The sequence below is a fragment of the Ursus arctos genome, unplaced genomic scaffold, assembly GCF_023065955.2.
Source record: "Ursus arctos isolate Adak ecotype North America unplaced genomic scaffold, UrsArc2.0 scaffold_30, whole genome shotgun sequence".
NCBI classification, from domain to species: Eukaryota; Metazoa; Chordata; class Mammalia; order Carnivora; family Ursidae; genus Ursus; species Ursus arctos.
In genome coordinates, this window is record NW_026622986.1 from 13818498 (window position 1) to 13833302 (window position 14805).

General features: G+C 36.0%; 2 protein-coding genes across 2 annotated transcripts in view; both read right to left on the minus strand.

The window, feature by feature from the left end:
• The window catches only part of LOC125281624 (ankyrin repeat domain-containing protein 26-like), a 564334-nt gene that overhangs the window by 40044 nt on the left and 509485 nt on the right, over positions 1–14805 (minus strand). The window contains exons 76-79 of the mRNA XM_057304707.1: positions 13037–13250; positions 10987–11170; positions 2331–2401; positions 1908–2001 (exon numbers count right to left, since the gene is read on the minus strand). Of these exons, the coding sequence (XP_057160690.1) occupies positions 1908–2001; positions 2331–2401; positions 10987–11170; positions 13037–13250 (563 nt within the window). The remainder of the gene's footprint in view (positions 1–1907; positions 2002–2330; positions 2402–10986; positions 11171–13036; positions 13251–14805) is intronic.
• Positions 293–9639, minus strand: LOC130542187 (ankyrin repeat domain-containing protein 26-like). Its single transcript, XM_057304730.1, has one exon. The coding sequence runs from the start codon at positions 8283–8285 to the stop codon at positions 7425–7427; it is 861 nt and encodes a 286-aa protein (XP_057160713.1). The 5' UTR covers positions 8286–9639; the 3' UTR covers positions 293–7424.

Consider the following 14805-nt stretch of genomic DNA (forward strand, 5'->3'; position numbering starts at 1 on the left):
AAGGAGCAGAGGGAGAGGGAGCAGGGAGCCCGGTGCAGGGCTCAATCCCAAGACCCTGAGCTCATGGTCTGAGCTGAAAGCAGGAGCTTAACTGACTGAGCCACCAGGTGCCCCTAGACAGCTAATCTTCTACAGTTTATGTTGACTCTTTTTGGTATTACTTCAAGTATATTGTTATTTTATCATCTCAGGGGGCACCCTTACCCTTAGGATGCTGACCACCATACTTTGTCTTGCTTTTCTTTTATGATGCAAAGGTTTTTCACAAGGGTCAGATTATCAACTTTTCACCTTTGTTTTCTTTTGAATAATTTCCTATTCCGTAGAGATTTGATCTTAGGGAAGTCTTCTGGAGTTCTTTTCAGACACATACTTGACTATATTGTTTGGAAGCTTAAGTCAGCCTAGGGCGATATATCTCTTCTTCCCAATCCAGATTCTTCACCTCAAAACTGTGTCCATCAAATATCTTAACCCAGGTAGTCTCTGGCCTGGGGATTCGTGAGCTAAATCCTTCTAGAGAAGTCAGGACTATGGACTGAGTTGGTTGAAAGCTAAGTTTTTGTTTCACAGAGTAGACCTTAAAGTGGCTAATAATTTTCTGTCATAACCCTAATTCATTTCCATTGGAATCTACAGAATAGCTATGGATATTCTTAAAAACCTGACAATATTTGATACCTTCCTTAATAGATTTCTGTATGACACTGGAGGGGGACAAACCCTGGCATTCTCATTCACAGAAGACTCTTTATCAACATATTGTCATGTTACTTACGCTCAATGAAAAGCACAGTAATACAATGTGACTAATTTATATGAAATCTAGAAAAAAAATAATTTTCGATGTTTCCTAGGCCACGGAAAGGACCAGTCAACAGAATGTGCCAGTTCCCCTCATAGGTATAGCTGTATAATGAAATTTGAAAGTATGCAGCTTTTGTGACTAAAAGAAACTAGTGGTAGGTGCATCTACCTCATTGTTCCAAGTTAGGACTCACAATGCAGTCCTCTCATCTTACATCATTGGTAGCCTCTCCTACAAAGGAGGGTGTAAATGGCACGAGAATCTGGTTCTGCTTGGTAAATAGTTATATGGTTTTCACTACGGATCAATAAGTTGGAATTGGGGATTGCACATTAATTTTTTCTGAGATTCGATTGTTAAATCTCTGAAAGGCTGATTAATTCAAGTGAATGAAAAGAAATGAGCTCCAGAACTTGCAATGAATGCTAGGAGTACTGTTACTACGTAAGGCCCTGATTGAGCACTCATTTCTACTTTTTCACTGGCATCTCTTTTCCTTTTCAAAATCCAACAAAAGGAAAAATATATTCCTTTGAGAAAAACGTTTGCATAATGACCTAGTAGTCATTCTTGAAGAGGACAACAAATTACAAATTTTTGATTACAAATCACAACAAATTATCATTAAGGTAATCCATCCTCAATTTCATTAAAGGGTTTAGATTACAAGAGAAAGTCAGAATTCAAGATCAAATTATTACTCAAAGTTTGGGAATTTTTAAACATATTGAAAAATATTAGCAGGGACTCAGACACCTGTATACCAATAATCACGGCAGCATTACTAACAACAGCCAAAAGGTGGAAAAACCCAATTGCCCACTGACAGATCAACAAAATGTGGTAGGTATAAAATATTGCTTTTCTTAGACTATTCACAATCTTTTTTATTACAATCTTGCTATAAAAATTATTAATTTTTTAATTCAGTCAACTTCATCTATAAAGAGGAATTATACTACTAGTAGTCAGTAGCAAAAATATGAATAAACATTTTTATCAGTGAAAATTTTCATATTATCCAAAATATTCTTATACACTACTACTAGAGAAATAAAAATTCCTTTTCGGTAGGACAGAAATTAAGAGACTGACTTACCGAACTTGTACTTAACAGGTTTTCCTGAAGCTCTTCAATTCCGCCCGCTTGCTTTTTGACTCTATCTTTTAACTCGGCATTTTCAACTTCAGGCCTAAAATGTGTATTTTAAAATTATTCTCACACACAAATTTTAAAAGTACCGTATAATTTCTAAACAGACATCTGAAGATGTTACATAAATTCTTAAAAATTTAAAAAGCAGAAGATTTGGCAACTGTGCCATTTTCTGGTTTTGTAGTTAATGTGCAAAATTTAAAGATAATATGCAAAAATCATACATTTCAATAGAGCACAAAGCTGAAATTTTTATCTAGCTTAACAATGATGTATTTATTGTCATCACTGATATATTTCTCATACTACACTGCTTATCTGCTTTATAAATACTCAAGCTATTTTCTGTGCTGCTTTAAATTGTACTTTTGAATGTGATCTTTTGACTTCTCAATACATCTTACAGCCTCTGCATGTAGATCTTGTGCTTCTTGCAACTAAAAAAGAAAAGAAAGAAACACTTTTAACTATTGGCAATCTACTATAAAACCACCATCAGCTATTTTTGTAAATAAAATGTTATTGGACACAACCACACTCTCCTCTACATACTGATTCATGACTACAGCAGAGTTGAGCTGCTGCAACAGAGACCTATGGCCTACAAAGCCTCAAATATTTACAGGGAGTCTGCTTCTCTCTCCCTCTGCCCATCCCCACTGCTTGTTCTCTCTCTCTCTCTCAAATAAATAAATAAAATGTTAAAATAAAATATTTACAAACTCCTTACAGAAAAGTTTACTGACTTCTCTAGTGCTAAAACGTAACACTTTTCATGTTTTTAAATTTTATTTTATCAGCTAAACTTACAAATGTACATATTGGTCAAAGGGGGAAAGACAGAAAATAACCTTATGGGAAACATTTCTATTTTTGTATTCCAAGCACCACATCAACTATAATTGTAAACATTCATGTATGTGAATGACCACGGCTATTCCAGTGATTATAGAAGCTAACATGCTGCTTTCAGTGACAACCAGGTATTTCACGGAATAGTATGAGAGGCAGTATCTTCGTAGGAACCAGAATGCCTACGGTCCGAATTCCCAACACCACTGGGTATTATTAGCTGTGTGACCTGGAACAAATTACTTAAAATTTCTGTGTCTCAGTTTCTTCTTCTGTGAAATGAAGAAAATAATAGTATCTACCACACTGGGATGTTGGGAAGATTAAATTAGGAAATATGCATGAACTCTTTAGAAGGGTATGTAGCACACACCAAATTCTAAGTGTCTGCAATTAGCATTATTATTGTTGCTGCATGTTATGTTCTAATCATATTTGATATTTTAGGCAGATGAGACCACAAAAGTGGTCTCATCTACAAGTTATACTGAATCGTTCTTTGTATCACTGAAAGTGGCAGCAAATGGGGAGCACGAGGCCCAGAATATATCCTCAGTACTTCAAAAAACTTGCACCAATTCCACCAGCCAACAGTACTTTTTTTCCACTTATAATTATTTTAACTTACTCCCTCTCTGTACTACTCAGTGGACAATGCTCATGGACTACAGTGCCAATAGTACCTCCTAGACTGAGTAATAAATAATTTACATGACCATCAGAGGCAAGGGAAAGCCCCTGATGTGGAAATAATGGACTCTTGCTAAATCAATGTTCCCAAATCATTTCATGTTTATATTGTTTATTTTAGCAACTGTTTAAGTTACACTGCTTTAGCAAGTACTCTGATGAATAGATTAAGGCTACATGCTATATGGCATATCAGAAAAGCTGTCCCCAGGGGCGCCTGGCTGGCTCAGTCAGAAGAACATGCAACTCTTGACCTTGGAGTCATGAGTTCAAGCCCCACATGGGTGTAGAAATTACATAAACAAACAAACTCTAAAAAAGGAAGGAAAAAAAGAAAGAAAAAAGAAAAGCTGTCCCCAGAGCTTTATAGTTGGTAAAGTGTTAAAAGCTGTAAATCTCAGTTCTGCCTGCAAAATGAAGAAAAGCAAATTTAGGCTGTTTTTCCATAGTTGGGGGGGAGGGGGACAACCATTTGATTGAACACTTCTCCTCTGTCAGATTAAATGCTTTCAATTTTACATTTAATTGCTTAAAATACATTTAGAAAATAAAAGCTTTGTTATGTCAATGTCTTCAATAAGAAATTATTGATATGGTATAAAGCACTTAATTTTATCCTAAAAACTGTTAAGTTAAAATATTTTCAATTTATACAAGGATAGGTACCATACATAACCCATATTTTCCCACTTAGATAAATGCATACTTAGACAAAATCATCTCGCATGAGAAAAATAAAAACAATGTAAAACGAAGGACTAAATTGTTCTGCACAGACTAAATGACAAGTGTGAAGAGAGTAAGGTCAGTGGGAATTAGAATAGTCGGAGAGAGCTCCATGGAGAATGAGAGACTATGAGCCAGGTCTGAATAGTGTAGGATTAGGCAAGAGGAAGGGAACCTAAAAGGACAGAAAGGACAGCATGAGTAAAAGCCTGAGAGATGGTGACATCACCCCAATTAACTCAGAGGATAAAATCTGATGGCAGGGAAATAACTAAATGAACGCTCACAGCAGCATTATTAATGGCGAAAAAGTGCAAACAACCCAAAGGTGCATCAAGCGATGAATGAACGGGGTTTTAGCCCACCATGGAGCACATTTGACAATAAAAAGAAATGGAGCACTGACATATGCTATAACACAGATGAACCCTGAAAACATTAAGTCAAAGAAGCTAGTCAAAAAGGACCGCACACTGTGTGATCCTCTTTATGTGAAATATTCAGAACAGGCAACTCTATAGAGGCCGGAAGTAGCTGGTGGTTGCCTGAGGCTCGGGGCAAGGGCTAAGGATTTCTTTTCAGGGTGATGAAAATGTTCTACTTGATGGCAGTGACAGTTGCACAACTCTATGAATATATTCAGAAACCATGAACTACACATGTTAAATGGGTGAATTGTATGGTATGTGTATTTTACCTCAATAAGGCTTTAAACTAATCTAAAGGCAGGACCTAGATAATTTTCTTAATTCTCTCTTTGGGGTGTATATACTATACATGATCTGAATATTTCTATGCATTTACAATGTATCTGAAAGGAAACAAAAATGAAGGAAATGCCTAAGTTCAACTGGTTTGTGAAATGACTTTTCTGTACAAGTTATCCTGAAATCAGTACAGATTCTCTATCCATTCATAAAAGTGAGGATGAGAAATAAGAATTCTCTGAAACATTCCATTAAACACTATCTTCTGATTTTATATGGCTCACCTCATCATGGTACCAGAGATATCATTAAAAAACAGTGTTTAGGGCACCTGGGTGGCTCAGTTGGTTAAGCATCCAACTCATGATTTCAGCTCAGGTCATGATCTCATGGGTCACAGAATCAAGCTGGCATGGGGCTCTGCGCTGGTCAGGGAGTCTGCCTCAGACTCTCTCCCTCTCCCTCTCCTCTCCCCTTACTCAGGCACACGTGTGCATGTGCATGTGCTCTCTCTCTCTCAAATAAATAAATAAATATTTAAAAAAAAAACGGTTTGGAAGAAAAAAAAGTCCCTCAATTTCTGTGAGGAATGATGCGTTAAGTCTCAACTTCCCTAAGCGTAAATAGTATAAGAAAAAATGTATAATACAAACAGCAGAAAGTCAAAGTTTAAGAAATAAGTGCACTGTGAAGATACTAAAATTATACTAAATCAACTATAATGAAAATACAAAAGAAAGTGGTCCATGGAAATCAGCATCCTAAAACATTTTATATTATTTAATCAGCTACAGATTAACCATTAACATGTTCCATTTAATACATACTTGACTTCTGATGTGACTTAATTTCTCCTTTAAATCCTGTGCCTCATCTTCTAAATTAATATGACAACGTGATGTAACCTCTAGTGATGCCTCTGACATAGATTGTTTTTTTTAGGGTATCAGCCAGTTCTAGTTGAAGCTGTGTCATAGCTACCTAATAAGACATTTCTGCTACTGATTTTATAAGTCATCTTACTCTTAAGTTGTGTTAATAATATGTAACTCTAACATACGTCCTTTGAAAAATATCGCCACATATGTCAATTCACCTTCTTTTCCTAATATGTACACATTGCTGTTTACTGAATTTGGTTAAAGACACAAAAAGGTGTTATCATCTTGCCCAGTCAGTATTATGTTACTTAGATAATTAATTCAGCCCCACTACCCATTCCTTGTTGATGAATTTGGAAAGCTTCCCAACCTACTGAAGTCTCAAAAAGAAATGGGTATATAGGTGGGACTAGCAGTGGTAAATTCTACATTATGATATGTTTTCCCTCTTTTTTATTAGAGGCTTCAATTAATGTCAAAGTTCCTCACATATTCAATCCTCTGCTCAAATCCTTCTAATAGATTACTATCTCGGGACAAAAGGGAAGTCATTCTAATGGCTTTCAAGGCCCTAGATAACCTGGCTTGCACCTCCCTCCCTGACCTCCATTTCTGCTACACAAGAATCCTGCCATCCCTCATTAATCTGAAAATGGAGATCCAATGCCAAATTAACGAATTACAGAGATATAGTTCTCTTTGTATTGGACAAACTTATGCCCAGATCATAGTAATTGTGCTCTGAAATGACCAAATTACGTGTAAAATTGCTTTAAAAAATTATAAATAGCACTGGGAAGATTAAATCAAACACAGTTTTGCTAAAGCTCACCACAGTTGTCCCAAATTATGATTTAATGAAATGTAAGTGCCTTCAAAGAGGTAAAAGGTCATAAGAATACATGATTTCAGACTAAAACTTCAAATTTATGTAAGTAAAAATAAAGTTATGCCAACCTAAAATTTATAAAGAGCTACCAAAGGAAAAGTACTGAGATACAGCATCTCAGTTCATGTGGGAAGTCAGGAGTTAACTGTCAAGTTAATCCACTTAACTGAATCTCAATTTCAAAATGCCCATTTTAGGTATGTGCATTTCCATTTATCTGTTCATCATGGTATTAAAATGTGATGACAAAGATTAAAAGTATTATTTTAGCAGTATAAAACTAAATTATTAATATTAGCCTACTATCTATCAGCAATCATAACTTAACCTCTTAAACTTTCATAGATGGCACAACAATTTTATTCAGATTAAAGCACTTCTCAAGTCTAATTTTTATTTGCTAGATACAAGTTAACCCTGGCTTATAGTCTATATATTTTTTATATTCAACTAGATTCAAAATTCAGCCATAATCATTCAGGTCATGATCTCAGGGTCCTGAGGAGGAGTCCTCCAATGTGGAGCCCTCTTGGGTTTCTCTCTTCCTCTCCCTTTGCCCCACCCCCATTCATGTGCAGGTGCACTCTTTCTCTCTAAAAAAGAAAATAATGATAATAATAATTCATAATCAAATATTACTTTGAATTTTCTCTCAGGAAGCTTGAAAAATATTTATCTTTCTGGATACTTCTCTCTCTACTTTCTCCTTTTCATACTAATAAATTCTTTTTTTTAAAAGATTAAATTCATTCATTAACTCTTCATTTCTTTCTTCCAACATAAGACCTTGTTTTTCACTTTCAGCCTGAAGTTTTTCTAGAATATCCTGAACCTGGTCTTGGATATTAATTACTATCTTTTCTTTACTGGCAGCTTTGTTGTAAGCATCATCTAGTTGCTGTTGAAACAACGTATTTTCACTTTGTAGTTGAGATAATCTCTCTTCTAAGGATTCCTGCTGTCCAACGTATTTATTCACTTTATCTTGTTCATTTCGATGCTTGTGTTCAATTTCCTTTTTCTGACACTGTGTGTGACTTAGGTCTCCCTGTACACGTTCTAAAACCAAAGTGTTTTCTCTGAGGGCATCTCTTGGGTGACGGAGCTCAATTTCTAAAGTATTGAGTTGACCTTCACCTTTCGAAAGATTCTGAGAAGGCAGCTCATTGTTATCTTTCAGGTTAGACACATCGAAATTCAATTTCTCCTGCACAGGAACATATTCATCTTTTGCTCTCTGGAAAGGAAGTTCTAGGTCTCTCTTTGATGTCTGAATTTGATCACGATCCTGTATAGCACTAGCTAGTCTAGCTCGGCATGATTCAACTTTTGCATCCAGTCTTTCCTTATTTTCCTCCTTGCCCTCCGATTTTGACTTTAGCATTGTATTCTCAGCGGTCAGAGCATTAATCTGTCCACTATACAGGAATATTGTTTTTCTTAATGTTTCCTCGGTCAGTTTTATGGTCTTTTGAAGGCTGGCATTTTTCTCTTTTATAATTGCAATGTCTTCACAGTACTTCTTTTCCTTTTCCCGGTTTTGATTGTTTATAGTGCCTATTTCCAGTCTTAGCATGGCAAGTTGATCCTGACACCTATGGTTTTTATGCAACAGACCTTTTTCTTTTCCATGACTATTAAAAATCTAAGTGAAACAAAGGAGACTTTTAGCTGGAACTCAATAAAATGACATTATCATGATGTTCTCTGAAATTAAAGAATAACCTATGTTTATACAACGAACAGGTTGCAGTAAGTGGATATCCAACGGGAAAGAAATAAAGTTGGGTCCAAACCTCAAACTTTATACAAGCCTAAATTCCCAAAGGTTCAAAAATTTAATTGAAAAAAATGAATACATGAGAGGAAAAAAGAAACCACGACAAAATTTTTAAGAATCTCACAATTGAAAGGCCTCTCTCTGATTTACAACAAACCCAGAAAGCTTGAAATAAAAGATTAATAAATCTGACGACACTAAACATTGAGTTTACAGTCTGATATCTAACACAGCTACCCCACAGTAAAATCCTTAGCTCTGCATATGTTTGGACAGATTAAATTTCCTAAAATTCTTTTTTCCTGACAATATTCCACAGAATTCCAGTTTTCTAACATTTCTATAGTCAGTTATAAGAATTGCATCTACTGACAACCGACAAATCCAGGCACTGCACTATAAACACTTCTACATACTTCAATGACCACTTTTAGTTATCACAATTCTAGAATGGAGAGGTTAAAAATAGTAAGTGAGCTGCAGGACTTTCCTCAGGTCTTCTTACTCCACTACTAGTGCTCTTGCACCAAACTGCAGTTCTTCTCTAGTGGAAATCATCAATACAAAAGGAGCCTTATATTTCAAAATACTGGTGGTAAATAAGGTAAAATGTATACAGCTCTTAGAAAAATCATCAGATTATTTGCTGCTGCAATAAATTTTATTTCCTCTTCATGATGTTTAAAATGGTAAGAAATACAAAATGGGGGGAAATACACTGAGCTGTTTTATTAGGAATAAAATACTCATCAATTAATTATCATTAGCATATGATTGTTTCAAAAGCACCTTGTAATAAAATAGGATACCACTTGGAGCAAATTGCTACTTTTCTCAAAAGTAGGACACTAACATCCAAAAGAAAGTCTCTGAACAGGCTACACTTTTCCTCCTGTTCGTCAGTGGAAGCGTTAAGCTAAACTCTCTATTAATACAGAGGTGATGAAGTAACTGCCCCAAAACTGAAACATATGTTGTCAGTAGCAATAGTTTTGAGCTTATGGAAAGCTCATCAATTCTTATGGAAAATAATAAAAGCCTCTCCATTGGATGAGGACATTATGAATGTCACTATTTGACGCTTGCAGACAAATGCATTTAAATTGAGACTATTACTTTAGCCACTGGACCAAAATGTCACTGCCCCTTATGTCCCCCATGTGTGTGTGTGTGTGTGTGTGTGTGTGTGTGTGTGTATATTTATATGCTTTATATATATATATATATATGTATATATATATATATATATATGCTTTAAAAATCCTCTATACTTTCCATGATCTACACTGTTGGTTTTTAAAATATATATATATGCATACATGGAGAAAAAATAGTAATTTCAGAAAATAAGATATGTATACATACAAATACATACACACATGTACTTCAAAATGACTAAAGAAAATACCCCAGAATGCATTTTCTTTTTTTTTTTTTGGCTCTATTTTTTTTAATTAATGATTTTTTATTATATTATGTTAGTCACCATACAGTACATCCCCGGTTTCCGATGTAAAGCTCGATGATTCATTAGTTGCGTATAACACCCAGTGCACCATGCAATAGGTGCCGTCCTTACTACCCATCACCGGTCTATCCCATTACCCCACCCCCCCTCCCCCAGAATGCATTTTCTTATCGGCCTTTTCTAGCTCCTTTTGTTTGCAAAGGTGATGGTTTAGAATTCCGTCTTGTAATATTCTGGCATTCTGTTCTTGAGAAAGGTGTTTCTTGTGTCGTTTTGTTCTTCTACAACCTAGAGACCTATTCTCACTAGGATTTTGGATCACACCATTAAAAAAGAAAGTCAAAAGCTTAAGAGAACTTAAAAAAAATGTTCAAAAGAAGTAGCCTTTGTAAAGACAGGATTTTTATCCTGCTCATGAATAACTCCAATTTTAATTTAAATGACAGCTAAATTTGTCATAGAGTAAAAATACAGGTACATACAGTATGTGAAATAAAATTTCTTTACAAAACATTTAACTAGTTCCATCATAGTCTCAAGGTGATTTAGCCTGCATTTTCACATAAAAAATCCAAAACTGAGGTGCCTGGGTGGCTCAGTTGGTTCAGTGTCCTATTCTTGGTTTTGGCTCAAGTCATGATCTCAGGGTTGTAAGATCTAACCCCACGTTGGGCTCTGCACTCAGCGCAGTGTCGGCTTGAGATTCTTTTCCCTCCCTCTCCCTCCCCCTCTACTTCTTCCCCTGCTCATGCTCTCTCTCTAAAAATAAATAAAATCTTAAAAAAAAAAGCGCCAGCATTCACATTTATCTCAATTTACTTTCCATCCCTTAACTCGGAAAATATACATACAGCATATATGAGAAGCCAAGGATTCCAATAAGCTATTAATTTTAGCTATAAATATCATAGTTCCTATTAGGATAAAACTGAATTTTTTATCTATTTTATATCTAAATAATATACATTAAATCAAAGGGATATTATAAATAATATTGATGGAAATACACAATTTTTATCAAAGATGTACCTGATTCAAATTATTTCTTACACTCCTCAATTCCTCATCCCGTGTCCGAAGAGTAACTTCAAGCTGTTGTTTCAGTTCAGCTTCTTTATTATACTGCTGTACTGTTCTTTTTAATTGCTCCTTATTTTTTTCATATAACATATCAGTATTTCTTCTTTTTTCTTTTTCCCTTTTGAAGGAAAACCTGCAAATAAATGGACTTATTTTAAAATTTGTTTTGTAAGCAATAAAAAGTTCATTTCATGATCTGGTTCCACATATGTTGGTTTACTGTCCAAATGAAATTTCTATGTTCTTTTTTTTTTTTTTTAAGATTATTTATCTATTTGACAGAGAGACAGCCAGCGAGAGAGGGAACACAAGCAGGGGGAGTGGGAGAGGAAGAAACAGGCTCCCAGTGGAGGAGCCTGATGGGGGGCTTGATCCCTGAATGCTGGGATCACGCCCTAAGCCGAAGGCAGACGCTTAACGACTGAGCCACCCAGGCGCCCCGAAATTTCTATGTTCTTAATTTTTTCCTTTCTAGGGCTCATGGTTTTAATTTCTCACTTCAGTCTCTTCCAAAAGATACACAGAGTTGAAAAGAAGCAATGAGAAAGCATTATGCAGTTTACTAGTAAGCTTTAGTCAATAATAACTCTGGTAGATATTGTAGGGAAAGAAATTTTGAAATTATTCAAGAAAGTTAGAATTGAAAATTATCGTTTCCCGCATAGTCATAATTACTCTTCCATTAGAATAATTTAGTTACTAATTAAAAAGAGAAATTGCTGTTTATAAATTCACTAGAAGTAGATTTCTACTTCACAAAACATCACAGGTACCTCTAAAAATAATTTGCAGTGTAAGACAGCATCTGCTGATGTCATTTGCACAACATACCCCTGCAGATTACTGTGATCCAGGACTAGGCTAGGGAGTCTAATATCTGTTGCCCCATACATTTTATGTTTCTTCTTCTGCAATACTCTCAGTTGACCTTGTTGATTATTATTCATTTTATTTTTTTAAAGATTTTATTTATTTGACACAGAGAGAGAGAGCACAAGCAGGTGGAGTGGCAGGCAGAGGGACAGAGAAAAGCAGGCTCCCCGCCGAGCAGAGATCTGGACATGGGGCTCGATCCCAGGACCCTGGGATCATGAACTGAGCCGAAGGTAGACACTTAACCAACTGAGCCACCCAGGAACCCCTATTGTCCACTTTATAAATCATTTGAAAACCCCTTCTAGACCAACACAGGATCCATATTAATTAAGTAAACAATAAAGAGTAATATGTGCTTGCAGCACAGACTTTTGAATTAATTTTACCTACATATAAGAGAGATGTTGAGCAACTTGAGCAGTAATCATTTTCCATGTTACTTTTTAATCGCTGCGTATGTTTAAAACTGAATAAATTTTTAAACATTTTTCTGTCTTGAGAAAAATGGCCATGTTATACTCTGTTCACGGGCATACGAATTAATATAAACTTCCCTGAGAACAATTTAAAAATAGGATCGAAGACATTCTTTAAAAATTTTTATACTTTAAGTAACCAATACTATATTGAAGAATGTATTCCAAGTACGTTAACCAGAAATGTAGAAACAGATTTATATAAGAGACATTCCTTACAGCTTTAATTAAAGTATAGAAAAACGAAAACCGACCAAAATTCAATTTGTTAAATAATGAGGTTTCCATATGATGGACTTCTATATGGTCATTAAAATTATGATTTGGAATATACATTAAATTATTTGTAGAAGTATTCACCGTTAAGAACTTGCTGTATTATTCAGAAGAATCCCATACTTCACAATACTAAAGACATTTTCTTCCCTATAAAATCCTAGAAGGTAAGTTAGCAACTACAAAACTTCTCCTACATATCTGTAGTATAAAAGTCAATAGCTCAAGGGGTGCCTGTCTGGCTCAGTCGGGAGAGCATGCAACTCTTGATCTCATGGCTGTGAGTTCAAGCCCCACACTGGGTGTGGAGCCTATTTAAAATAATAAAAAAATAAAAGTTCAAATACTTCCTTGAAACCAAGACGTCATACCTCAAACTGCAGCGTTCTTGTTCCCATTCCACTTTTTGCTGCTCCAACTGCAATTTAATTTCTTTTGTTTGTGATAGCTCCTTTTGTAGACCATCAACCGAATCTTCCAATTCTTTATTTTTTCTTGTAAGTTGCTCACAGTGATCATTTTTAAGTTCTAATAATCTTTCAAATGAACAAACCGCATTCCGAATTTTTAATAAATTAACAGAATCTACATCAGAGAAAAAACAGAAACAGAATATATAGGGCGCCTGGATGGCTCAATTGGTTAAACATCCGAGTCAGGTTTCGGCTGAGGTCATAATCTCAGAGTCCTGGGATTGAGCCCCGCATGGGGTTCTTCACTCAGCACGCAGTCTGCTTGAGATTCTTTCCACGCCCCCTCCCTCCCCCTCTGTTCTTCTCTCACCCCCCTCCCCCCGCTCATGCTCTCTCTGAAATAAATTACTTAAATCTTAAAAAAAAAGAAAAAAAATATGAGTACTTTTTGCATATAAAGGACTGTGTGCTTTCACATTCACTCATTCATACATTAAACAAATATATATTGAATGAGTTCAATATAAAAGATATTATACGGGCACCTGGGTGGCTCAGTCGGTTAAGCATCTGCCTTCAGCTCAGGTCATGATCTCAGGTTCCTGGGATCAAGCCCTGCATTGGGCTTCCTACTCTGCGGGGAGTCTGCTTCTCCCTTCTCCTCTGCCTCTGCCCCTCCCCCAGCTTGTGCACTCTCCCTCTCTCAAATAAAAAAATCTTAAAAAACAAAAAGATATTATACTAAGCTCTGCAGATTAAACAGATAAGATCCCTGGCTCTTATTTAGCTTCACGTCTAGTGAAAGGGAAAGACAAATAAAACGACAATTACAAATTCAGATAGTTCCTATAAGGAAACGGAGTTCTAGGATCACATAACATAACGTGATCTACCCTGGGAAGGGAAGATTCCCCGAGGAAGAGAGAACTATTCTGAGAAATGAAGGAGGAGCAGGAAGCAAGTGAGCAAAGGAGGAAGAAGAGCATTCAAGACAGCCTACAGCATGTGCCAAAGTTCCATTGCAATCTGCTTCTGGCCAAGATGGAGTAACAGGTACTGATTTACCTTCCTACCTGAAACAAGCCAAACACAAAAAGATAAAATACATTTTCAAATTATTTTCAAGACAAAAGACTTCAGTCAATGAAGGACAATGATCCCTGAAAACAAAAGAAGTTAGCCTAACACATACCCGAACTCACTGCCTTGGGAGAATTTCCACCGACCATGACACAGGTGAAAAAACTGAGATAGACTCCACCAGATTCCCTGAGTTGAGATGACGGAACTGAGAATCCGGTGAAACCAAGGCAGATAGAGATCAGAGGTCAAAACACCGGCGAGAAGAAAGCAGAACAAAGAAAGAACTCTAGAGATCTGCAGAGGGCTCCGCTGGTGCTCACACAGCACCAGGGATAGTATCGATTCCCATTAGCCATGCTGGGAAAACTCATAATCTGTAGCACAATGAATACAGTAGTAGGTCTTGCCTCAGCGGTGGGGAACAATGAGCTCTAGGCTGAGCACTACTCTGGATTCACCTAACAATTCATAAGAATAGGACTGGAAAGGGTCAAACTGTTTGTAATCAACTTAGCTATATCTCAAAAGAAAGCATAAAAAGGTAAGTAGAGGCATAGAAGCTATTTTTAAAAAAACCAAATACAACTTACAGAGATGTAAATTATGTCAGACATGAAAAATACACTGGATAGGAATAAACACAT

Excerpts from the sequence above, each read along its gene's own strand:
- LOC130542187 (XM_057304730.1), bottom strand. The coding sequence starts at position 8,285 with ATGCTAAGACTGGAAATAGGCACTATAAACAATCAAAACCGGGAAAAG.